The sequence below is a fragment of the Lagopus muta genome, chromosome 29 (assembly GCF_023343835.1).
Source record: "Lagopus muta isolate bLagMut1 chromosome 29, bLagMut1 primary, whole genome shotgun sequence".
NCBI lineage: Eukaryota > Metazoa > Chordata > Aves > Galliformes > Phasianidae > Lagopus > Lagopus muta.
In genome coordinates, this window is record NC_064461.1 from 2406520 (window position 1) to 2433077 (window position 26558).

At 53.4% G+C, this 26558-nt stretch overlaps 1 protein-coding gene across 2 annotated transcripts in view; it reads right to left on the reverse strand.

Moving 5' to 3' along the window:
• Positions 1-927: 927 nt before the first annotated feature.
• Positions 928-26558, reverse strand: part of OTUD7B (OTU deubiquitinase 7B) — a 35366-nt gene continuing 9735 nt past the window's right edge. For both annotated transcript variants that reach the window (XM_048928948.1, XM_048928950.1), the window contains exons 2-12: positions 22104-22252; positions 18624-18794; positions 17680-17895; positions 11770-11871; positions 10754-10881; positions 8735-8847; positions 8221-8348; positions 7472-7621; positions 7044-7158; positions 6007-6091; positions 928-5231 (exon numbers count right to left, since the gene is read on the reverse strand). In XM_048928948.1, coding sequence (XP_048784905.1) covers positions 3942-5231; positions 6007-6091; positions 7044-7158; positions 7472-7621; positions 8221-8348; positions 8735-8847; positions 10754-10881; positions 11770-11871; positions 17680-17895; positions 18624-18794; positions 22104-22176 — 2571 coding nt within the window. In that variant the 5' untranslated portion in view covers positions 22177-22252 and the 3' untranslated portion in view covers positions 928-3941. The remainder of the gene's footprint in view (positions 5232-6006; positions 6092-7043; positions 7159-7471; positions 7622-8220; positions 8349-8734; positions 8848-10753; positions 10882-11769; positions 11872-17679; positions 17896-18623; positions 18795-22103; positions 22253-26558) is intronic.

Here is a 26558-nt window from a genome sequence, read left to right on the forward strand (position 1 = left end):
GGAGGACAAATCTCTCTCTGAATCCCATAAGGGATGTGTGGTGCTGGAGGGGGGTGATGCATCTCCCCACCACCCCATAAGGGAGACACAGAGTTGGACAGGGGGTCTACAGGACCCTGAAGCCCATAAGGGATGCGTGGTGCTGGGGGGGGGGCGTTGCACAGCTCCCAGCACCCCAATAGGTCGGCATGGTGCTGGAGGGGGACATGAATCTCCCTGACTCCTATAATGGAAGCACGGTGCTGCACTGCGGACGTGCAGCTCCCGCATCCCACAAGGGATGGATGCTGCTGTACCCCACACCTCTCCCCAGCCGGCCCCACACAGCCCCCAGCCCCTCTTGCCCCCCCATGACTCACCAGACACCCTCCCCCCCCCCACTTCTTTTGGCCCACAGCCTTTTCAAGACTCCCACGATGGACCCCAGGAGTCACAGCTGCGCATCTCAGGCCATCCCCAATACTGCACCTGTAGGAATACGGCACCCGGGGACCTGCTGGGGCTGGGGCTGCAGTGCTGCGCAGACGGGAGGAATTTCCTGCAGGCCCTCAGCCAGGGCCAGATGCCAAAGCCGGGGTCAGCCTGGGATACCGACGCGGTGCAGCACAGGGGAGCAGCTCCCAGGTCAGGTTCTGCGGGGGCTTTTGGGATCTGACCCCAAACAGGTTCACCCCACAGAGCCGTGGGGCTGCAGCCGCCCCTTTCTCCTCCTGCCTCCGTTTCAGTGTTTCATGGGGCTGGGTTGTGTCTGTGCTGCGCTCCGAGCATCCATCCAGCAGTGCCTGGGGAAAAGGGTCCCCTAAAAGGCCGAGATGGAGAGAGACAGCATTGAATTCTCTTTGAGAGCGGCCTTTGGTACCCAGCAGAGGGAAATCTCAAATGAATGGGAGGAAAATCCGCTCAGACCCACAAGCCCAGAGCTGGGGAGGCTCAGCCCACGGCGCAGGAACGAGGCGGGCGTGAGGAAGAGCGTTTATTGTCAGTGAGGCCATGGAAGCAGAAGGAGGGGGTACAGCCCGATACAACGCGCCATCCAGTGCTGGTACAGCTTGTTTTGGGGAGGGGGGTGAAGGGAGGGGGAGGGGGGAAGGTCACCAACCCCATAATTGCAATAGAAATTGGAAAAGAAAAGCGTTTTGTCCAGATCTGCGGAATTCATTCAGGTCACCTCTTGTGCCGCAGCCTCCAACCCAGCCATGGACGCGCGGGGCCGAACTGGGGCTCAGCCTGCAGGTGGGACAAAGCGGGGGGCACCCAGCACTCCTCCCACCACCCCAAGAAGTGCACCTGAAGCCCTGGGCATCGCGGCGGCCGCCCCGTCCCCATCCCAGGAAGCAGCTTGGTGCTTTCCCCCAGGAGAGGCGCGTTGGAGGTGAGCTGCTCTCCCTTCAGCCCTGCTCATAAAGACGGGCACCTGAGCTGGGCTGCAGCGCGGCCCCGGGAAGGAAGCAGTGGATGGTGAAGATCTTTGCAGTAAATAGGATTTGTATTGAGGGATCCCTTTAAAATGAAATGCAATTGCCGTTTCACCATAAAGGAAACAAAAAGGACCTGAAAAAATCCCGAAGAAATGCAGCCATCGCCCTCGGGTGCAGCTGTGAGGGCCGGCGATGCTTAGGGTCCCCGCTTCATAGAAAAAAATACCCTGCCGCTCACTACACTGGAAACCTCATTTTGCCTAAAGCTTTGTTTGTTGGTTTGTTTTTCCTCCCCAGTTTTGTGTGTAAAAAAGCTACAAACCCCACCACCCACAGCAGAGCAGGCGGGGAAGCTGCTGCCCCACTGCTGCGCCTGCAAAAACCCCACAATGGGAAACTGCACCCACGGCCCAGCAGGGGGGTCGCAGCCCTCAGACCCCCTTTCTCCTCTCCCCCAGGAACACTGCAGGGACGCAGCACTCCTCCAAAAGCCCTTTTCTCCCCCAAAGCCCTCAGGAGGAGAAGCAGCGGCAGCAGCTCCACGTGGGGTAGGAGATGGTTTTCTGCTGGGAGCCGCACCAGCAGCTCCGCAGCCATAGGGTCGGTTTGTTTCCTCCATAAGCCGACGTGGTTGCAGGCGTCCATCCAACCGCTGCTCTCCTACGCTTCTCCCCTCACAGCACTTTGCTATCAGCAAACACGGAGCGGCGCCGAACCCAGAGCCCAAAGCTCAGCCCACTGTGGGAGGCTCTGAAATGGAGATGCTTCCCCCAAACCGTGGCCATGGGGCAGCAGTGGGATCTGCCTTCCCCCCTGTCCTGCACTGCCCACGGTTGGGGCAGGGAGCGCAGAGCTTCACGCTGCAATGGGAGCCCAGCAGCCCCCTGCACTGACCTGTGCCGTTCCCATGGGCCGGGAGCTGAGCCCCCTGCATGAGACCCCGCTGTTACCTGCGATGGCTCACGGCCGCCCTGCACTCAGATCAGCAGCGGTAGGAAAACCAAAACCAACTTCAGTGAGTGAAACCGGTGAAAGAACTCTGCTATTTACAGCCAGCTGAGCCCGGGGCGCCCTGCAGCACAGCAACACGGTGCAGCCAGCCGCCTCCAGGGGGGAAAGGCCCTAAATTCTGTGGGGTTTCAGACATGAAATGGGCAGAATCTGCTGTCAGAACCACGAGCTGTAAGGCTGTGGGCGATGCTCCAGGTAAGCACACTTGCCCGGTTCTCCCCGCAGCAGCACGAGGAGGGATTGCATAGTTGGGTGCCTTCTGAGAAACAACAACAAGGGAATGTTGTAAAGCTTTTGAGTTATCGGCAGAACTCATCTTTTATTTCCACGTGGTAAAATGCTGAACCTCGCTCTATACAGGACTGGGCCGAGGATGGAGCCCGGTTTGGGATCCCTAATTACAAAAACAACAAAAAATATATCTGTGCAAACATCGCAGTGCTGAATCACAGCCCCCCCTGCGAGACGTGAACGCCGGCGACCGCAGGGCCGAGCGGGGAGCGCCGCGGCCGCGTGGCTGTGAGTGACGCAGTTACGGGTTCGCCTTCCTTACGCCTCGCTCTTTAGCCCTGTTATCAAAAATATCTCTCGTATTACTCAGCCTAAAGGTCAGTTACGTGGCTCAGCAAAATGGAGCCGAGTTAATTCTATTCAGCAGAACAGAGGTAGTATGGAAGTAGCTTGCTCAAGTAGAAAGTTATCGCGCGTATCCACGTGGGGCTGGAAGCTAAGGGCGGCGCGGCGTTACCTCCCGTGCTGCAGGGCTCTGTCCTCTCTCCTGCTCCACGCCGGAGGTTTTGCTGGTGGGGGCACCGACCCACCTTCTGTCATCTCTGTACCGCCAACAGAACGGCTCTGCTGCAGGGAAACTCATCACCGCTCAGCGCTGAGACCAACCCTCGGTCCCCCTCCCGCCCTCCTGAAGAGCTTAAAAACAGTATTTAAAAACCAGAGCCGAGCCCGAAGGGGGGGAGGGCAGAGCCCCCATGGAGCTGAAGGCGCTGAGACATCCGACGGGCTCGGTCCCACCGAAACAAAACGACAACGTCCCGTTCCAACGACGTTTCTCTCAGTACCAGGAAAAAAAATAATAATAAAGTGTTAAAAAAAAAAAAACAACAAAAATCTCTCTGTTGAAAGGTCTGCGACTTCCTCACTGGGATCGTGGGGCGTCCTGCTCCGTTCTGGGAAGCACTATTGGAGCGGGGCGCCGTCGGGGTCCAGCTGAAAGCTTTGGTCTGGGATACGGATCGCTGGACCCCCCTTCCGCCCCCAGCTCCCACCTGAGCTCGCCCCTGCGCCGACCCCATCCAGGCAGGATGAGCCCCTCTGCCCGAGTCTCTGCAGGGAGGCACCGCTCCCCTCAGCCCCTCGCCCGCATCTCCTCCGCAGCGCAGAGCTGAACGCCGCTGTCAGCCCCCTCCCTCCTTCCAGCCAGCGAGAGGAGCAGCGCGGGGACAAACCACACATTATTGCATTCCTCACGTGCTGCAGGTCCGGCCCTGGCAGCGCTCAGAACCTGTGCACCAGCGCCTCGCGCTCTTTACGTTTCAGCTCCTCTTTGTAACAGCAGGAGCAGAAATTCCCGGTTTCTGGGTGCCCGTAAAAGCTGCAGTTTGGCTGCTTGCATTTGGTCTGCTGAACGCCATAAAGAACCCTGCCTCTCGTCTTGTCCACGGATGCTCCCTTCTGCGGGCCGTCCTGCTCCACGTACTCCCGGTAACCGTTGCTGTGCTGGGGGGGAACGCAGGCAGGGGCGTCGCACTCCGTGGGGAAGCTGGGCTGAACGTCCGTGTCCGTGGGGGAGAACCTCCCCACGTGGGAAGGCTGCGGCCGCGCCTGAGCGCAGTGCCGGGGCAGGGTGGCGTAGGGGGGGAGGCCGCTGCAGGAGCCCCCCGCCACCTGCCGCCGACCCTCGTGGTAGCTGGGGGGGTGCGAGCCTTCTGCACCGCCGCCGACCACGGAGGGCCTGGGGAAGGTGAAGACGCCTGAGTAGCTGGAGGGAAACGCGGCCATTTTAGCGCCGATGGCCAAATCCGGGGTGTGGATGGCATAGGCCGGGGGGGGCTGTGGGTACACGGGGCCGTGCAGGGCTTCCTCGCCCCTCACCTCCACCTCTAGCTTCTTGGCAGGGGCGGCGCTCCCCAGCGCCTTCTTCTCCGCCTCCTTTTGCTTCTGCTCGGCCAGGAAGCGCTCCTCAGCATCCAGGAGGTACTGCTGGATCATCTCCTCCTGGTACTGGTGCCGGTGGCCGGTCTTCAGGTGGCCGGCGAAGATGAACTTGCGCTCGCCCTGCATGGCAGCGCGCAGGATGCTGAGGCTCAGCCGCACGTCGTTGCTGTACTTGTAGGGGTCCGAGGGCTTCTCGGAGGCTGCTTTACCCACGCAGCTTTTCTCCCCAGGAACCGAAAGGTCTCCCTGGGAGGATTCCTCCTTGCTGCCTTTCCTCGTCTTCAAGGATCCCTTTTTCTTCTTCTCCAGGGTGTCCCCCTGCCCGTTGCTCACACCTCCCTTGATAGTTTTGCTGTGCATCAACCCACCCATGTTCTTTTTTAGCTTACTTCCCAAAGTCTTGCCAAAGCTGCCCAGCTTATTGGCAACCGAGTCGGCCCGTTTCTTATCCTTTTCCTTGTCCTTTTCTCGGTCTTTCTTTGGTTTCTCTTTGTCCTTGCAGCCCCTGCTGCCCCCGTTGCTTGCTGAGCTGCTGCAGACCGACTCCTTGTCTGACTCTCCCGACTCCGCAGCTGAACGGGCATCGTCCCCTGCTGAGGCTGTGGGGGATTCCGGCTGGGCCAAAGGCGCCTGGGAGAAAGAAAACACATAGCAAGTCACTGAGCTGCTCAGACAAGATTTTTCAGGCTGAAGGTGAAGCAGAGACGCAGGCATGTGCCAGGAGAACGGAGGGGACGAGTGGCGGCTCTCAGATCCGGAGCTACTGCATATCAGAGATGCTGCAGCACAGAGCGACCAAACGTCACCACTCGAGCTGTGCTGCAGTGACGCCTTAACAGCTTCAGGCAGATCAGAGCGGCTGTGATCAGAACAGCTCACGAGGAAGTCCAGGGAATTTTTGCCAAAAGAGGAGACAGGAGCAAAAGGAGAAAAACAAGAAACCTCCTCCATGCTCGGCAGCCTGGGGACATCCCCACCACTGGGGCAGCTGCATCACCACCAAGATGCTGGAAACAGATGGAAGTTTTCAGAACTCTATGAGCCAACATAAGGTCCCAGGAAAGCTCCAGTCACACCGTGACCCTCAGGGCAGCTTCTGGCGGCTGTAAACCAACGCTCAGTGTTTGTCTTGGAACAAGCAGCAGCCGCCGGCGCTGCCAAACGCACACAGCAGGATGCGCAGCGGGGCGGCCTCACGTTGGCGTGAAGGGTAAAAACAGGCTTGAAAAGCTCTGCAAAAAAAGCGTGCACCAAAACACGGGTGGCTCATCTGCCCAGAGCAACAAAGCTGCAGCGCAGAACGGAGCGCAGAGCCTCACGTGAAGCCAGGGACAATTTCACCTCTGCAGCCCTGCAGAAGGGAAGCGTAAATAATTCAGCAAAGGAAACGCTCCTCATCTCTTACCTGCATGTCACAAGGCAACGTGATCCATTTAACATTCATGTAGCTGTGCAGCAAGTGCAGCTTTGCTTCCAACGAGAGCGTCACGCTGAAATGTAAAGCAGAAGAGTCACAGCCCGTTTCACTCTACGACAAAGGTTCTTTTTTCCACCTTCAGTTGTCTGTTTTAATGCATTTTCATAGATCAGTTAGAAACAACCAAGACAACAGCAACACAAAAGCCAGCGTTTTTAGAAGTCTCCCAGACCTTTCAATTAAAGCCAAAATAAGTATGTGAGACTTCTGAATGTCAGAATTGAGTTTTCTACGAGTTACAACCAACTTGGCCAGCAATCCTTACTTGCATGTGAGACAAGTAACAAGACAGCAGACATCACAGATCTAATTAGAGCTCCTTTCAAAACGATTTTCCTCTTAAAAATAAAAATAAAAAAAGATGTTTTCTCAACAATTTCCACTTGCAGATTTTTCCCCACTAAAAACACAGGTATTTCCTATTGGCTCGGAATCCCTCCGAGGAGACATCTGTATCTCTTAAGCCTGCCCTGAGCCTGAATACTCTGACCTTGGAGGTTTCTACATTTCCTAACCCAAATGATGGACAAGTCATGCCCCAGCTCTCCCACACGATGCCACTGCTGGTGATTTCTGGCTCACCAACAGGAAATTTGCTCCTCCCGAATGATGACAGGGCTTGCCCACAGCCTGAGCCCAAAATAGGCTGGGGCTGCCTGCAGGCCGTCCTCCGACTCCAGTGGAAGGGATTTGCCTTCTTAAACGGGGGGGCACAGGAATGGAAAAATACACCTTTCTCATGTCTGCAATACAGGCTACAGCAGCTGCTCCTCCTTTGCTTCTCAGGTACGATCTAAGCCTGATCTGCACCTCCACACAGCATTCGGAGCAATCACTGCTTACCCTGGACAGGGAAGCTGGCGAGATGTCATCGTCCCACCCAGAATATTCTACAGAACCCCCCGTGTTTGTGAGCATAACCGAGGAAGGGCCGCACTGCAGCCGCTCCGTGCCCCATCACCAACCTGGCCAGCTTGACGTTGTCACCGTCATCCTTTCCCCACTGCCAGTCCTTCCCAGGATCCACTGCAAAGTGCACGGGGAGCAGCTTATGCTCAGAGTCCGTCAGGGGGATCACAGCTGCGCAAGGAAGAGAACAGAAAGGCCCTCAGCACCCGAGAGGACGGGATTTGGCACAGAGACAAAGCCTGCTGCCTCCGCGCTGCGTCTCCTCGGTCCCCAGAACTGCAGCTGACACAGAGCTGCATCCACCTCCAGCACACAGCCCAGGTGAATCCAGCTCCCCTGCAGCCTCCCCGAGCCCTGAGCCACGCTGCCGGCAGCCAGGCTGCGAGGGCTCACCAACAACAGCGTCAGCTCTGATGGCCTCTGCTGTCACCCAAAGCACACGCAGCTCTGCGACCGCAACTCACGGCGCTCGTTTATCACACACCTTGATCCTTCGTGGACTCCTTCTGCTCCATGGATACCAGGGCAGAGAAATGGGCTTGGTCGTATGCCAGTACCAACGGAGAGCGGTGGCATTTGTTGGCTGGAACTTCCAGGGGAAGGTAGATACCTCCAAAGGGAATAGGGGCAAAGGCTGGAAAGAAATCGGGCTGATCAGTTTTCAAGACAGGTTAAAGAGGGAAGAGTTGTTTATACTGAAAGTGCTCCAGAACACTGTTTGTTTCACTTCGAGGTTTTACCTGTGATTTTCTGTCAACTTGAGGGACAAAAAACCCCCAAGGCAGACATTCATTTCACACCAGGAGAAAAACAGGTACCAAATGAATCTGTGTTTTCTATGAAAGCCCTTCTTCGCTCCTCCACAAAAGAAACAATTAAGCTTGCACCCAGAACGATGGTAATTGATTAATCTTCTCTGACAGGAAATTAACTCTGCCAGTGGAAAATACTACATGCAGGGAACGGAATTTCCCTTCTGTACGCCCACATGTGCAGGGGCAGAAGAGGTAGAAAAACATAATGAAAAGGCAACAGGACAGGCTGTGATGTCTGCACGCCTCACACCCCCCCCTGGAATCACCCACGGCAGCTACAGAAGCTCAGCCCCCCCGTGCTCTGCTGTCAGATTGGAGATGCAGCTTCATCAGGCACAAAGTGCCCAGGAACCACATGGAGCCAAGGGAAAACGCACGGAACGAGCGCGCGCAGAAGAACCAAGAGTGCCATTCCTACCTTCTCCCCCTGAGTCTCGCAGCATCGTGTCTGCCACCACCACGATGGGCCTTTTCAACACATGGGCAAGCACAAAAACGTGGAACTCCTCCAGGCTCTCATACACGGGTTCCTCGGAGCTTTCAACACTTTCAGAAACAAGAAATCAATCATTTTTCATCCCCTGCTCCTCTGCTCATTGCTTTTAATGACAGCAAGAGATTCTGACATTGTTTCGCTGCAGTTGCCTGTCAAGTTTCATTTTCTGATCTCAGATTTTAGACATAGATCAAAACCAATTCCTTTTCTACGACAAGGGTTTGTTTCCAGGAAACACCATTGCGTTACTTGGTGCTTCTTGGAGCCTCAGAGCGGCGTTAGTTTGGGATGCCTGCAGCAATCAAGTGCCCTTGCAACACGGAGGGGCACAGAACGCTGCTGAAATCCTCGTTTTTTGTTTTTCACTCTCATTTTGGGGCCACGGAGATGATAAAAGATGGGAGATCAGCGCTCAGCTCTGTCCTGCTCCACCTACCCTCCGCAGCCGCCTCCGTTGGTGCCGTAGTGCACGCGAGGTTCGCTGGAGGCCAACTTGATCAGCTCATTCCACTCCTTCTGCCACTCCTCCTCGGTGTAAACCAGACCGGACTGAAAAAGGCAAAGAGGACAAAATCCTCAGACTAACTTTTTTTTCCTTTCCAGTTTCTGCAGTTTTGTACATGCGGCCGCAGCGCCTCTCGTTGGGTTGATGTAAAAATCATCAATTCGTCACGCAAAAATGCACGCGTTTCCCAAATCAATGTTCTCACAGGGAGACAATCGGCCTCCAATGAAGACCTGGAGTGTTTGTGGGGTGGAAATCAACATTTCGATCCACAGAACGAGAGGAAAGCTTTACTCTTACTCTGATCCAGCATTGAAGGCAGTGGCACTGCAAGGAAAGCCCACATATGGCACAGCCTCACAGACCTGCAGTGCTCTGAAGTCCATCCACAGCAGCACACGTACAGAACACGCTGCCCTTCCTACAGCCATCCGAACCCTAAAAGCCTGCAGTAAGAATTCGGTTTGGGGACCACAGCTCTTCTAACACAGCAGCTTTTCACAGAGCTTCCAACACATCCAGGAGTTGAAAGGTATCAGACAGCACACGAACCCTGAGCAAAATGGGAAACGACCTGAAATGGACCAAGCCAAAAGCTACGCTGGAGCCTGCTGTGTTCAAGGTCCTAAGGAAAAGCACCAAGAAACGCCCCAGCAAGTGCAGCAGCCCTCCTCTCCTCCTGCTTTCCTGGGCTCCAAAAATCAGAGCTCCAGCCTCCAAACACAACATCCTAAACCTTCTGAGCCGCCAAGGAAACCTTCACACCACGAACCAGAAGTAACTGACAGTTCAGCCAGCTCCGTTTGCTCAGCAAAGTATTGATTAACTTTCTCTGCTCCTGGTTAAGCTTTTGCTATGAATTCTTCCATCACCCATCTAAAGCAAAACAAAGGAGGATGTTCCACCCAGAGTGGAAGTCAGAGCGCTTTCCATTGCTGGGCTGCATCTTCTGGAGCTGCTCTGGAAGGGACGAGCCCAGCAGTGCCTGCAGCACCGATCATAGAGTCACAAGGTTGGAAACCACCTACAAGATCACTTAGTCCAACCGTCTCCTCATCACCACTGATGGAACCAGGGCTGCTCCACCCGGCTGCATGCATCTCCTCTGCCTGCTGCTGTCCCCAGATGCTTCTGCTGGGGATGTGACAAGGGAATGGCGCCACCAAGGTCCTGCAGCACCAACATTCTCAAGTAGGATCTACAAGTGACAGGACTCTGTTGTTAGCTAGCTCTGGAGACAGCCTTGCGCATGCAGATTAAAGAGATGCCCAGAAGCATGCTTTCAATAGCAGTAAAACCTCCACTATTTATTACCACTCTGTTTCAAACAGTGAAATACACTTTTGTTTTAATCAAACCGTCAAGATATTAATCTTTGTGCCCTTCCAAAAACAAAAAGGAAGCTGGAAAGTAAACAACATCCTTCAGTGTCAGGTGGAAACCAAAGTTTACCCTGCTCACAAACAAAAAATAGAGCTCCATTTGAGGACATGTGGTAACTTTCCACCTTGACAAAGGCTGGTCCCTGCTTTTGGGGTGGGGGCTGAGCACGTCACAGCTTTGAAGTCTTCAGTGTGGCAAGTTCATGATTTCCTTTTTGGCTTCAGCTGCAGTGCATCTTTCTGACCCCCTCCCACAGGAGCACTTCTTACACATCGCATCCTGCTGCCAGGCAGCCCAGCAAGGCTGCATCTTCAGCCTGTGGCAACGTTTGTTTTCCATCCGTGCTGGACACAACACGGCTCTAATAAAGGAATTTTCCTACTCTGTAACACACAGAATTTCACCCAAGTTTCACAGCCAGGGTTTATGTTGAAGGATATTTCTCATCTTGGCGCTAGATGCGGACTTGCCTAAAACTGAAGACATTTGTTTTTCCTCCCAAACCTATGGGACGCCTGATCAGGATTTTGCACTCTGCTCCCAGGCTACATTCAGTCTGGTTCCTACCTCCTTGTTCTGCTGCGTCTGCTGCCAACGCCAGCGCCGCTTCAGGGCTTCCCTTTCCACACCTTTATCCATTAAGGCATAAAGGGATTTGCGAAGCACGAGATCTCTATCGTGGAAACCCCACATACCTGCATGGAGGGAAGGAAAAACACCGGGGGATTAGCAAGAACTGGCACTTCTCCACCCTCTGCTACATAATCAGTGTAAGCTTAAGTCCTACAGCGTGCCACAAAGCAGGGCAAGTGGTACAACGGGAAACAAAGGCAGAGCGATGCAAGTTGAGCAGGGCCAACCCAAACAGCTGGGTCCACAAACTCCCTGCTCAAAGCCACATCCCATCCACGGCCTGCTTTCAGACAGCCACAACCAGAAGCTGTAAGGACTCCAGCTACAAGGACTCTCCCCCAAACCCGTGAGCACATGGTGCCTTCCACCAATGCTAGGCTGCTCCGTCGAGGGAAAATGCAGACCAGGTGAAATGAGACTGCGGCTTCGCTGTGTCTGAACAGAGCCAGCCGCACAAATACACAAGGCCACTCATTTTGAAGTCTGGAAACCTCAAAAATTTGTCACGAGGTGAACGCACAGGAGCAAAACTGGGCTCTTGGAAGTGCTCTGCTCAGCCACCTCCGGAGAACTGGGCGGCTCTGTTATTTCACATTTCCTTCAGAAACACGGGGAAACTTGCCAAAGGGAAGAGGCGAGGCCCAGCCCAGCGAGAACAGATTTAGAAGTACACAAGCACTTGGCAGCTCGCTTCCCTCGGCTCCAGCTCTCCTCGCCAGCCCTGCACATCCACTGCTGCCTGCCTGGGGCGAGCAGCCAGACCGCGGCATCCCACAGGGACAGATGGGCACGCGGTGCTGCTCGTCCCGGAGGCAGACAGGGTGCCTGGGCTCTCCTTCCACCTCCAGCTGTCTGAGCTGACAGCAGAAAGCAGCTGGGGTAAAGAGGGGAGGCTGCTGGAGGGAATCACTGAGCTGCTTGCCCGGCCATGCGCTCGGTGAAGCTCTTACCCAGGGACGCAGCATGGAGCAGGCAGTTCCCATCACCCGTGGTGGCCAGGGGAAGCAGCCTCTGGCAGCTGGGATCCACGTTCGCCCACCAGTTCAGACGACCTGGGGGAATATTTGAGGGCATGAAAACCAGGCACATAGCTGGACATGGAACCAAAAAAATAAGGGAGATGAGGGCTGCAGCCGGCTTAATATGCAATGGGAGCACCAACAGAGATGAGCTGCACATCCATCCTGCAGCTGCAAGAGGAAAGGAGCGAAGAAGATGCAATAAAAGGACAGGCTGGAATTACAACATCATCACGGTGACCTGGGGAGAAGGCCAGGCTGCAAGAACAGGCAGGACACGGGAAATAATGACTTCAGGTCAAATAAATCAGAGCTAAAGCTGGAAGCAGAAGCCAGCCCAGCTAGGATTTAACCCGGACCAGCGTTCTCCTCCTGCCCATTTTTCTCTCTGCTTGGTTCACAACTCCAGCCAACCATCAGGCCAAAAGCACCAAAGCACCAGCCACAAAAGGTGCCAACAGCTCAGCTCTTCTGGTTTCCCCAGTTAATAACCAGTGCTCTCAGTTGCTTCTAGGAAGCAGAACTCAACGCATCTCGTGTGGGCAGCTCTCAGAACTTCTGCTGCTGAGCCAAGCAGCTTCACCAATGAAAACGTAAACTGACAGTGCTTAAAAATAGCAGCTTTTGGGTAATATAAGGCACGTGAATGACTACAAGTTAAGAGAGGGGGTTTTCAGCTCATCTAAAAATAGAAGCTAGGAAAAATTAACACACCGCAGTTCAGCTGAAGGCTGGAAGTTAAACATCGATCAGGGGAAGGAAGCTGTGTTACGACTCCAGCTCACAACTGCTCACCACTGCACCGCGGCCCCTGGAGGAGGCTGCGGCTTCTGGCAGCAGATCCTGCACCTGCAACAAGCACTTGGGAGGGGACGTTCTGTTCAGGGGGCAAAAGCATTGCACGCACTTGAACTGCTCTTCCAGCACAGCTTCCTTTTGCCTGCACTCCCAGCAAACATCCCTGCTCCTGAGCACGGCCCCTGGCTCCACAAGGAGCACGTGATTGCTTGAAACTGTTTGCACGACCTCAGTGAGAGCAGACGCAGGAGAGCTAAGTTCAGAAAAGCACTTTTAAACACCGCTGGGAGATAAAGACAGGAAAAGCAGAACAGGCAGCTGGGATGCGATGCTGCCGATTGCTCTTCTCAGCATCGGGAAAGGAACCTGCTGGAGCTGCAGAGACAATAGCTCTGCTTGGAACAGGGGCTGATCTGCACTCAATATTGCTTCTGGCACGGCAACGTCGCAAACCTTCGCCAAGTGGAGCGGAGCCAGAAGAGCAGAGCGAGAAGCAAAACGGCATCTAACAAAAGCTGAACAAAATCAGAACGCTACCGCAGTCAGCACTGAGATCCTTATTGCCTTCGTGTGTTTCCCCAGGAACGTTGCTGCTCCGTGCCTGGAAGCAGTCACTGGGTTTGTGAGATTTGTCTTCCCAGCGTGTTTGCTGCACCTCTGCTCAGCACTCCGGAGTTGTGCAGAGTCCCAGAGAGCACAGCCAGGCCCAGACACACACACACACCTTCAGCAGGCTCTTCTCTTTGCGGCATGCAGTCACGACGTGCTGCACATCCACGGCGAGGCACGCAGAGTAATTTGTCCAGACTTCCACACGCTCTGAGTTATGCAAGAGGTCATTGCAGCTTCACTCCCTCTGAAGGAGCCACATTCCCCAAACTTTCTCAATATTTTGCTTGTGGTAAGGCAGTAAAGGGCCAAGAGGCCCCCTAGAAGTATTTAAAACAACATCTTTCTCCACACACAGTTATTAGCAGCAACTCCTGGAAGCTCTGCATGCCAGCAGAAGGGAAAAATAATTGGATTCAGGAGCACAATGGATCTTCCTGCCATCAGCACTTCAGCAGCAGTGAGAGAAACGTGCGTGTGACTGGCAGGACAAACTGACACGCGCACCCAAAGCTTCGCTGTTGCTAGCTCACTGCTGGCTCATCGCAGCATTTCGGGTTCCTGGCTACCTCTCACTTCTTCTTGTGCTTTTCAGCTTGTTTCTCTCCCTGCTGGCTGGCAGGAAAAGCTCCATTATGAGCTGATGCTGCTCCAAAACCTAAGAGGTCAGCGACAGCTCTTTTGCACAGCTGAAGCAGTCCACAGCGTCAGGGGCTTCCCTTTGCAGCAGCCACCAGCAGCACCGCTCTTATGGACCCAGTTCCACCACGCAGCTGCTTTCAGGATGTTTTTCTGCACGGCAAAAGCATTTGTTTGTTCCAAAAGAGCTCAGGAACCTGCGTCCAAACTCGCACACATTTTGTGAAACGCAGCTTTCCTCTAACAGGAACCTCTAAATAGGTCACACAAATAGGAAGGAATGAAGACAGCGCTGCTCCTCGCCCAAAGCCCAGCACTGACTCACTGAAATCAAATGGCTTCCCTGAGGCTACCAGGGACTCCGTGCGGAATGAGGGCCGCCCTCCCCGCGTTCCTGGGGATGATTTGTTCTCTGGCTCCTCAGGCTGACGCGATCCAGCGCTAACACCCACCTCTGTGCTTCAGCAGTTGCTGCAGAACACATTTTTCTCCCCTTGCTGAATCACCGGGTGGAGAAGGAGTGGGATCACCTCCTGGAACTGGGTTATCAGAGACCAAAAAAGGAGAAAGCAGCAAGAAAATGTGGCAAGCTCATTGATCCTATCTAAAACTAGATAATTTGTCTGCAGGCTCCCTCATCCAGTTTGGAGCCCATCTCTTTGACAAAAGCTTGCAGAAAACTCTCCCATTTCAGGATCTGGCAACAAGAGCTCATCGAGATGCACTCACACACCTGTAGCTTTCTCCCTGACCAGAATGTATCTTCCACCATCATGAAGGCCAAGAACCAGAGGCTTACCACACATCACAGCTAACCCTGCTGCCGTTTCCACCTGCAGGAATGCTGCAGAGCATGGCAGCACCAGCTCTAAGGCTGGCTGTTGGGCACGCTTCCCCCAGAGCCGAGGCTCAGATTCCCACTCTCAGTGCTGAGGGCGACAGCAGAGGGGCCAAAGGAATCCCAGCCACGAGGTTCTGCACGAGCACTGGTCCAGCAGGAGCCTCACGTGTTGGGTATCACCTGTTGGTGATGCAGCAAGGTGGGCCCAGCTGTGAGCTCACCTCTCTCCTCTTGGTGAGGGGCCTGGAGCATCTCTGCTATAAGGAAAGGCTGAGTGAACTGGGTCTGTTCAGCCTGGAGAAAAGGAGACTGAGAGGGGACCTGATCCAGGTCTGTAAATATCTGAGGTGTGGGGGGCAGAATGGTGAGGCCGGACTGTTTTCAGTGGTGAGTAGAGACAGGACAAAGGGAAATGGCTGGAAACTGCAGCATAGGAAGTTGTGCAGCAGTGTGTGAAGGAACGGCTGTGCAGTGAGGTGATGGAGCACTGGAACAGGCTGCAGGGAGGTGGTGGAGCCTGTGGGTCCCAACGTGTCTCTATGGGTCCCAATGGCTCCCAACGTGTCTCTATGGGTCCCACTGTTCACTGGAACAGGCTGCCCAGGGAGGTGGTGGAGTCTCCTGCTCTGGAGATGTTCAAGACCTGCCTGGATGCCAACCTGTGCGACCTGCTGTAGGGAGCTGCTTTGGCAGGGGGTTGGACTCGATGAGCTCTGCAGCTCCCTTCCAACCCCTACAATTCTGTGATGCTGTGATTCTCTTGAGAAAAATCAGCCAATGACTGACAGGCTGAAATATCTGCAGAAGCTTTGCAGGTCAGATGCCAGTGCGTAAGAGTGGGGAGTACGTGCGCACACGTGCCTCTGGTCAGGCACGAGCTGAACCCAGCTGAAAAGCTTCAGGAGCCGGGTGATGCATGGTTGAGGCAGGGACGGAAGGGTGCAGGTTTCTTTGATTGCCTGCTTTGAGACGCGGGATGCTTACGTTCCAGGAACAAGGAACTTGTTCACCAGCGTTGAGGGCAGAGAGGCTGAATCCTTAACTCAGCAGTTTTTAAACAGTCCACCTACAGACGCTTACTGCAGCGCCAGCCTGGAGAAAGAAGCAGAAGTTTCCTTGCCAACACGCTGGGGGGACTTTTGGAAAAGGGCTTGGCATCATTTCACTGACCTCAGAGCAAAGGCACAGCAATCAAGCCTAGGGTTTCTTTCCACTCTTCCTGACTTTACAGATGGCCTCAGGCAAGGCGCTGCCCGCTGCTGCTCTGCGTGCAGAACAAGAAAAGCACCCTGCATCTGCAGAACACAGGACAAGGCCTAAGCCATTTAGGCTTGCAACAAAGAACGCCAAGGTTGCGGCAAGGGCCAAATTCGCAGCTCCACCAAGGCCTTTCCAGAGCTCTGAGCATATTAAAAGCTTTCCAAGAGGATGTCATTACAATTTACAGCCACTTTAAGCACGCTTACTCTGCCACAGTGGTGTAAAGGGATCCCTGGATAGAATGAGAAGAGTATCTTAACGTTTATTGGTCTGTAAAATATTTGCTTAATTCTCTAAGGACAGCACACACTAAATTAAGAAGGGATATCAGCGTAGATCACAGCACCGTGCTCAACACCCTGCTTCAAATCACGCTTGGAGCATCCCATATACGCAGTGCAGCCCTTTATTAAAGATAAACACCCATTTGTGACAAACCCACACCTCTAATGCAGGTTCATTTTGCCCTCAAAGGGCGCTTTGTAAAAGTCAATTAGTGAACATTACCTGTGGGAAGCACCCCAGCTCTCCCATGGAGGAGAGCAGCCGAGGGGCTGCCGCAGCTCCCCCTGAGGGTGGGCTGCCTGCTCTGCCAACAGCTCACTCCTCTCCCACCAAGGTCGCAGAGGGACCTGCTGGATGCGTTATGTGTACATTAAAGGGATTCACAGCAGTTATGGTTTTAGGGAACCGTGCTGAAAACCAGATCTAAACGTCCCACAGCTGTTGGCCAGAGTTTGTGCCAAAAATGCAGCAATCCAATACCCAGCCTGAACTCTGCTGAGATGCAGATAAGAGTGCTTCAATTTGCACCAGCTTCACCACGCACAAACAGCAATGCTGCCGTAACAAGATCGCTTGGATCAAGTGTTCATTTCCAAAACATGAGAATATTTATTACAGGAACACCTGAGCAGGACAGGGCTAAAATTTGAGATTAAGAATCTACGTTCCCTCTGAAGGAATAGGAGTTCTGTAGGTATGTGCACTGCGACAGAAGATGTAAAGGCTTCTGAGCTCCTGCCCGGTGCCCCCACCCTGCCCCAGCCATGCACCACCCTGTAACAGGGACGAGGCTCCTCCCTGCTCACGGAGGTCCCATTCATTCACCAGCCCAATCTTATTTACAGATCACCTAGCAACTATTCAGGAGGAAAACAGCACGTTGGAAAACAAATCCGTCCGTGCTCACGAGGTGGTTCCTCTCCAGGCACACACAAAGCCAGCAGACGAGTTTTCCTGCACTGAATTAGCAAGCACATAAAACGCATCATCCACCTAAAACATTTGTAATCACTTCTAATATCCGGCCAGATGATTCGCTGCTCTTTGCATTATGCAGTCATTTCTTCCCCCCCCTTCTCGCAGTAGGACAGCATGGGGCATGGGGAGGCTTAGGTGGTGAGATAATGCAACTTGGTGTTTTTGTCAGTATTACCATTCATGAGCGATGACAACACACACAATTTGCATTCTGTGTCTGCAGGCAAAGTGAAGCAGAATCTTGCTCAACCCTTGCACCACGCTACAAAAAGGGACGAAATAAAATCTATCACAGATACACATCCCTGCTCTCAGCTCTTTGCAGCCCGCAGCACATATGCCAGCATGTTCCAGTCGGCGCCGCTGCGAACTGCCACCACCGTGCAGCACTGGCATGGAAAAGAAATAATTTGGGAGCGTAAATTGCTTACCAGCCTGCTCCAGTGCCACCAGCATTGACTGCTCGATGAGGTCTCGCTCGATGAAGCTGCGGAACTCCTCTGTGTACACCGTGAGGTCGGGAAGCTGGAAGGTGGAGATGGGCATCTCTAGCAGGTGCTCACTGCTGCCGTTGCTGGAGACATGGGAGCGGGCCAGGGAGACAATGGTGGAGCTGGCGTGGGAAATGCCTCGAGACAGGCGCTTTTCTGGGAGGGGAAGGAAAACGAAACACCACTCGAATGGTGCAGAAGCAGCAAACCTCACCAAAGCCATTACTAAAATCCCTGCCTTCAGTTTGTGCTTTTTGGAAAGCTGAATTGCTCCAACACACCTCCAACTCAGACATAGGGAAGTCATCCTGCCCTGTACTCGGCTCTGCTGAGGCCTCACCTCCAGTTCTGTGTTCAGGTTTGGGCACCTCAGTACAGAAAGGTGCAGAGAAGGGCAGCAAGGCTTGGGGAAGAGCTTGGAGAACGTGCCCTATGAGGAGAGACCGAAGGAGCTGGGGCTGTTTGGGCAGGGGAAGAGGAGACTGAAGGGAGACCTTATTGTTCCCTGCCCATCCCTGACAGGTGACTGCAGCACAGCAGGGCTGGTCTCTTCTCACTGGTGACAGGATGAGGGGAAATGGCCTCAAGTTGCACCAGGGTAAGTTTAGATCAGATATCAGGAAAGACTTCTATACAGAAAAGGTCGTTAAGCACTTGAATAGGCTCCCCAGGGAGGTGGTTGAGTCACCATCCCTGGATGTGTCTAAAAGCCTTTGGATGTGCTGCTCAGGGACACGATTTAGCAGAGGGTTGTTCGGGTTAGCGTAGTACGGTTAGGCTGCAGAGGGACTTGATGATCTTTAAGGTCTTTTTACGATCTTTTTCCAACCAGAGCAGCTCTACAATCCTCCAACTGCTCCACTGACGTGGCTGACGGCTCTTACCCTGCACAATGTCATCCTGCCGCTGCAGCGGTGGTCGCCCGGGCCGGGCTGCCTCCTTCTCTGGGGGTTTGTAGCTGCGGCCCTCGTTGAAGGAGTGTGGCAAATTCCCTGCGTGCACCTGCCGTAGCTGCTCAAAGTCACTCAGTGCTGCGCTCAGATCCCAGTTTTTACCTGGATTAGAAGGCATCGAAAGCAGTCACCATCATACGAGAGAAATGTCAAGTCAGCTCCCACGACACCCTCCTGGAAAGTAACGCTAGGCTATCTGCCCACATTTGGAGCTACGTTCCTGCCCAGGATTTGGATTCGAAGAAACGTTCCCATGAAATGAAGCGCCCAGCACATCAGGCTTGCTGCCCGTGGTCACAAACTCGCACACTCCTGAGCACACAGCAGACAGGCACAGGGCTGAGAGGGAGCTGCTGCTCCTGTTTGCTGCAGATGCACAACCTCCCCAAAGCTCCCAAAACCAGAACTGCATTTCTGGCTGTAAAACGAAGGGCAGGGTCACCATAACAGCACACACTGAACACGGAGCGTGGGACTGAAGACAAACAAACAGCATTTTGCCCTTCGGAAAGGGAAGTGGAAGGTCAGGCTGTGTTATGTCCATCAGCATGTAGGCAAGCCAAGCGCTTCAGGTCAGAGCCAGAGCTTTGTTTTCTGAGCCTCCCCGAGTGCTGTGAAGATAATCCATTGTGATGCACACAGCACTTCTTGGCTGACAAAGTTCAACAGCCTGCAGCTCTCATCCCTCACCTTACTGCACAACACTCCACTGAAAAACACAAAAACACCAACGGTGAAGCAGGACTTTTAAAGCTGCTCGTTTCTAACAACACTTTTTTCAGGCTCTGCGCGTGGTTTTTAAGAGGCTCGACTCTTTCTGAGCTGACACCCAAAATAGAAAAGCAAGGAAAACGCCAGCCTGCCTGGGCAGCAGCTCCATCACTTTCCAGCAGGCTGCAGCCATTACCAGCCAGATCAATTATTCATCAAAACAGATTTAACTAAGAGTTGGGGGAATCCTTAACGCAATTCCCCTTGCTGCTAACACGACCCAGCAGGCTGAAAGAGTACATGTTAATACACTGAAGTCCTGCAGTATGCAATAAATTGACCTTTTAGAAGCCACTGTCTTCCACAGGCTTTAATATATAGCAAAAAAGGAGTCCACCATATGGCTTCCATTAGAGAAAATAGTGATTTTTATGAACACTGCGAGTCTAAGCTCTTAAATTAGCAAGTTAGCAGACACCGTGGAAAGAAAGCCAACTTTATATATAGCAACTCCACTACAGGAAAGATGTATAAACTGCCAATTGGTTTACATGATAGCTCGTGGATAATACAAGAAGCATTATGTCTAATTCCCAAACGGAAATATGCTTTTCAAGTATTCAAATTCTTCTGAGATGTAATTTGCAGTGTTTAACGACTGACTCCAAGCGGAAAGTTATTTTAAGGTTCACCTTTTGAGGTTTTTTTTTTCCTGTTTCACTCTTTAAATGAGCCAAGAAGAATCCAAGAATGAGAATGATGCACCTGATTAACATTGGAGCTGCTGGCTCATCATCACCTGCTGCAAGGCAAAAGCAACAGGAGGATGCTCTAATGCTGACCCAGCACAGCTGTAGTTACCAGCAGCTGCTTCAGAAATGAAAACCCTTCGGAGGGTCTGCATGCAGACGATGGAAAAGCTCTGCGTCCCCCGTTTCCACTTGTGGAGATGTCAGCTCCACAGAAGCTGTGGGAAAAAACCCAGCGACTTGGCAACGTGGCATGAAAACGAGGTAAAACTGCTGTTGTCAAAATAAATCAACTCATGTGCCGGGGCGAGAGACACAAAAATTGGAGGAATACCTGCATTCACCTCTTCTGTCACAACCAGAAATACGGGTTTTGAAAGACAGCGTTCGAATCCCGACGTGAAACCAAGGAACCTACAACCAGAGCATCGACGCACCGCAAAACCCACAGCCCTCCAGACTTCTGCTCTTTGCCACGAGCGGCTGTGAGATGCCATGAGTGCTGCGAGCGAAAGAGCCGCAGGTTGTCACAGTGAAGGGCGCCATGGGCTGCCACGAGCCGGGGTCGCAGGCCGCCATGATGGAGGGGGCTGCAGGCCGCGACGATGGAGGGGGCTGCAGGCCGCCAGGATGGAGGGGGCCGCAGGCCGCCATGATGGAGGGAGCTGCAGGCCGCCACGATGGAGGGGGCTGCAGGCCGCCAGGATGGAGGGGGCTGCAGGCCACGAGCCGCCCCCCACACGCCCTGCCCTCAGCGCCTCTCCCATCTCACAGCCGTGCCTCACTTGAGCCTCTGGAAGAAGGAGGAACCAAGGCTCCGTCTGAAGCAAAGCCAAACTCGCAGCATTACCTTTATTCCAAGGTTAAGAGGGTGATGATACAGCTCAAGTATCGCAGCAAGCATGGTCTTGAATCATATAATTGCATTTCGGTTAAGTATGGACCAACTGCCAAGTGCAGCTTCCTCTGCTTCACATGCAGCGTTTCTGTCCTCCAGCATTTAGCACAGGCCAACATTTAGTCACCATCCTCGTGTCAACATAAACCCAAAGGCACTGCTTGCAAGAAAGCTTACAGCCCAAAAATTCAGACCTGGCGGCCTCTCCTTGCCTCTGCCCATAGCTACAAGCAGAAGGTGAAAAACCAATTATCTACAGCCTTGAAACTAAACACGGTCATTAAGGAGCAAGTCGCCCATCTTCAGCAGTTTTTGAGAAAAATGTCAATGTTGTGCTACGCTTTAGGGCAAACAAACACACTTTTGAGCAGGCAGAGCGCTGGAGAGCCGCCAGCACGGCGCGTCGAGGCTGCACGCAGATGATGCAGCATTTCGAGGCTTCCGTTCCTGAGCACTCAGTGCCTCCTGGCACCCGACAGACTGGGCCTGCTGACAGCAAGCGCCCCATGATGAGCCCTGGGTGCACTTCTGTGCAAGCCAGCTGCAGGGGCTGCTGCCAGGAGAGGTCAGCGGCTCAGCAGCACGCAGCACGGATGGCCAGATACCAGCAAAACAGCAATTTATACTGGTATAATCACACCACCTTCACAAGCAGAACAAGATATACCAGTAAAAGCGCAGCTCTGCCTGTATAATTACCCCCTTTGAAAACACAGGCGGCCTTCAGAGCACTCGCTAGCAGCGATAGCAATGCTGACAAGAAAAACCCCAAAGTTTTACTACACTGCTGGCAGCGAACAACACGCGGGAACAGAAGCTGAATGAAGCAGTGCTGCGCTCCTGTTCAGTGCGTTCTCCTTCCAAACACTTGAAATTCATTACCTGATGGCCGTGTAACAAGAAACCAGGGCAGAATTTCACCAGCACCGCTGCTGATGACACCAGCTGGACACCAACTTCCATCCTCGCAGGTCCTCCCCACCCTTCTTGCAAGCCCTTTCCACGCTCAGACCACGCCAGCCTCCTCCCAGTCCCGTCCCCGGCCATACGTACCTTCCAGCAGGTCTCTGGCCAGCCCTGGCTCTGCCCCTGTCGAGCGAACAAAATCCGACAGGACGATGTCCATATCCAAGGTTGTCTGCTCATGGATCCCTCCTGGCAGCTGGGGTCGGCAGCGCCCGGATCAGCACCTCGGCCTCAATCTGGAAATGAGACCAACAGCACGCGTGGCTCGCATTACAGACGATAAAATAATTGGCCTGCAGAGGCAGCTCGGGGCTGGCTGGGAACTATCCGATGGCAGGCGCCCCTGAGGGGGGAAAGCCTTCGGCACACAGCTAATTGCGCTCAAGGCCTGCTGGTTAATGGATCAATAACTGAGTAAAGCCAGGAGCTGCCCCCACAGCCAGCCGGAGTGATGCTGCGGGTCCAGGTGTGCCAAAGGCTCAGCGGCTTCGGGGAGAAAATTCTCATCTCAAAGCATCTCAGGGCAGCTCCTCGTTGCAAAATCACAGGCAAAGAGCTAGGAGAAGAAATGAGTTTGTTTGGGAGCAGAAAACAGAAAGCTCCTCTCTTGCCCACCTGCACAGAGCGCTGCAGCCCTTTCCCGGAGCAAAACGCTGTAATTAGGAGATGTTGCCCATGCAAAACGAAACAAAAAGCCTCTTCAGGCAAATAAAGTAAACTCCTTTCAAAGGAACAGAACGGCACCACTGCAGCTCTCCAGGAAGAGGAAGCTCTCTGCACTTGACTTTAACCTGCACCGATGCCCTTTGCTAAAGCCTTGTTCACTCTGTGCAGCCTGAAGAGCCTTCAGCTCCACCTTGCAAAGGCAGCAATGGTGTGATTCAGTTTGAGGGAAATGCAAACCAGCTTGGCAGCCCCGCTGTGTTCCCTGAGAGATCGCCCTGCCCCTAAAAATCACCCAAGTCTTCGGAAAAGCCTCCAAAGCCAACACACCAAACCCCTCCAACAGCTGGTCTTCCCAGAAGGGAACAAAACTGACCAGTGCAAAGATGCTTTATGTAAACCTTCCCTTTTAACAGGGCTGAAGATTCAGAAAGCCACACGTAGGTGTGTGCTCTTGCTGTGCATTCAAATCCTGATTTACTGCATTCCTCAGGGCAGAAACAGAGAGCAGCTCCACAGCAGCTTGGACCCAGCAAAGGCTCTGTGGCCTTTTGCAGTTAAAAGGTTATAAAAGCAAAAGAAAAAACACCAATTCTCAGCTAATGCAACCTGCTGGAAAACTCCTCCTAAGCTGAAAATTGGCACGTGAATAAGAGGGGAAAAAGTGTGTAAGGTGGGTGGACAGAGCTGTCACCGCATGGAGAGGAGAGGAAACCTCAGCGTTACAGGGAATCGATCCGATCCGCTTCCCCAGCGCCGTAGGGACAACTCTTTTCGGGAGTATTCCTAAAGGTGGGCAAAACACCCTCACAAAACAAAACCCCAGGCACAACAAGCGAAACACGCGAGCTGCAGTCTGGAATTTCCTGGCTTTGTTGGTTAAATGCCATCCTTATTATCTTCCACGCTCTCTAATCATATTCTTATTAACTGCACACACACAGAAAAGCTACTGCATGTTATTTAACAGCAGGGCAATCTCGGGGCTATTGGCACCCGAAGGCGATCCTAAAGCATTCTGACACGGAGCTTTGCTGTACCAACGATGGAGGAGCCCCCAAACGCTGGGGAGAACGACGGCAGCAGCGAGTGGGGCTTGGTGAAAACTCAGCATCACCGGAGCAGAAGGGAACTTCCTTCTGGCGGGTTCAGCACTTAAAAGCAAGAGGCCTTTCGGAAGGCAGAAGAAAAGAGCAGCGGCACAGCCCACGCCTGCTGACTCGTGGCATTTGCAGCTCCTTAGCAAACTCCCTCACGCACAAATATGTCAGCATCTCGACAGCGCAAAGCAAAACGCAGATGGAAAACTGCAGGTCCAGCGACACGGCAATGAACTGCCGGAGATTTGCTGCGAGGGTTCATCCAGAGAAGCGCCCTCTCCCCCTTTGCTGGCTGTTACAGATTGCTTTCTTTACAGCCAGTTGCCTCCCTTCTGCAAGCTTTTGGCATCGCCCTGGCCCTGGGCAGGAGCAGCCCTGCGGAGACGTGGCTGCACAGGGAGCGCAGCGCTGCGTGCCGCCTGCTTTTCCTCCTCTTCCTCTTCCTGCAGCTTCAAAGCCTGCTGTAAGGATGGGAAATTCACTGCGCTCATCCTTCCCACTGCACCAGGTAGGAAATGAAACCCAAAGAGATCTGCAACCACAAGCGTTACAGATTCACACATTGCCCCGCAAAAACCAAAGTGTGTCAGGTGTCAGCACACCAAAATCCCCCACGAGAACACAGAGAGGCATTTATGACCCTGTTAAAACAGACAGCTTCCGTGCTGCACAGAATCCCTAAGTGAGCTTTTCTGTATGATCTCTGCCACGCTGACAGACCTTTGCAGGACACACAGGTGGGAATCACACAAATTAAAGCCATTCACGCTTTAATCTCCCCTCACAACCCCAGGTCTCCGCTGGCCCAACGCACCCCCAGCACACAGACGTCCTCCCGGCCCCCCAGGCCCCACTTTTCCTCTGGCACCCAACCAGAATGGCACAAACGTTTTGGAAATCACTCATTTCCCCATCAGAGCCACATCTGGACACGGGCAAACACCCCAAAGGTGGGTGAAGGCACGGCTGAGGAGCCGCTCCAGCCAACACGAGCAGCACGCAGCCCATCCTGGCTCGAGCAAAGGAAGGAGCAAGGAAAACCCTCCAATCCAATACGGGAAATACAGATAGTGCTGGAGCAGGATGGACTGGAATCCCCCAGCCAAGGCACACTCCACCTCTTCCAGGTTCTTGAGGTCCATCTGCATGCTGTTTATCATAGTTTTAACACACAGCTTTGTTACAGGTTCGAAACAGTGCAGAAAACCACGCAGCAGGGCGTTAAGAGCTCATTTCTTTAAGCTATCCCTCAAATACCCTGTAATCAACACGTGTCAAGGGAATGCTATTTTCAAAATACTTACATTTCAAACCATTCCAGACAAAAACGCCACCAAAAGCACTGCTGTGTGCACCCCAGGTTCCCACTGCTGAACATTACGTGCAAAGCAGCAGCTGAACTCGGAGCATCCCATCGCCCACCGCCATCCGCAGCGCTCCCAGAGCTCCCAAATTTCCCCATTTCCACTGGTGAAGACCAAAACCAAATTGCCTTCATTTGCAAAGACTCAAACCAGAACGATTCCCTGCACACTGCAGGAGGGAAGGGAGGAATTTGGCAGGCGCTGCCCTGCGGCAGGTGGGGAGGGGGTTTGATGTGTGGCCAGGGGAGGGGTCTGCACCCCTTGTAGGTCCCCTCCTCACCCCTTTCAGGAACGGAATAAGGCCTCTGAGCTCAGAAATGCTGACAAAGCGTAGGTGGGAAGAAACCACCGCTACCAAATTCACTGTTTTCCTCCCAGCTTACAGCCCCTCACCTCTGCGCCTTCCTGAGGCATTGCCAGATCTCACCCATCCCAAACAGCTTTTCCTCATTTAATTTCATCACTGGGCTGCAGAGCAGAGAGCCACTAGTTTAAGATTTAGGAAAGCTGGCGTGTTTTCCTTCATTGCATTTACAGACGTGCTAAAAAACAACAACAACAACGAGTGGAGAGCATGCATCTGCAAGCTCTTCAAACCAATACAAATCTTTATCTGAGGGGAGAAAGCGTGGAGCCCCGTGCTCAGAGAGCTGACGGCTGGCTGGCACGGACCGGGCGCTGCGAGGCTTTGCTATGGACTCCAAATTAAAACGTGTTTTTTTGTAATTTCAAAACAGCCATCCGGTTTAAATACCAGGCAGGAGCACTTCCCAACAATCCTCCTGCTGTGATAAGGCCCTATCATCTCCTTCAAATCACTTTTTGGCTACAAGCAGGAAACTTTCTCACTGCTTTTGGCGCTGACATCACCGTGCAGCCCAAACAGGGCAGGATCTGAGCTGGGATAAAGCAATCACAGCTGCCAGTCACGCAGGCACCTTGGGGTGATTGCTTTGTAAACAGCTTTCTGAGAGCAAAGCCCTGGCCTATTGCACGCAGCCCACAGGCTCCGTGCCTGCGGTACCTTGGCAGCACACTGGGAAGTGGCAGATATTCACGTTTACAACCATTTATCCAAGAAAAAACAGCACCTGGCTTGGCAGCTAAGAGTCACCCTCACCTCACTGAGCCTCTCGGAGCTTCACAGAACTGCACTGCTCTGCAAAACGGCCGCTGGTAGCAGCACCCCCTGAGATGGGGATGCAAAGGCTCTGCGGACCCAGCAGATAGGACTGGCCTACCAGATAGGTAGGACCCGCATTCAGGGCTGGCCTCACACCAACGAGGCTTCGTATCCTTCCTGGAACATTCGCATGAAGGACTTGAACAGATCACCGGGAAAGAAAAGCGCCTCACTCACAATGAAATCTGGGAGAAGATTGATGTTTGAAGAAGAGCACTGCTGTGCACGGACA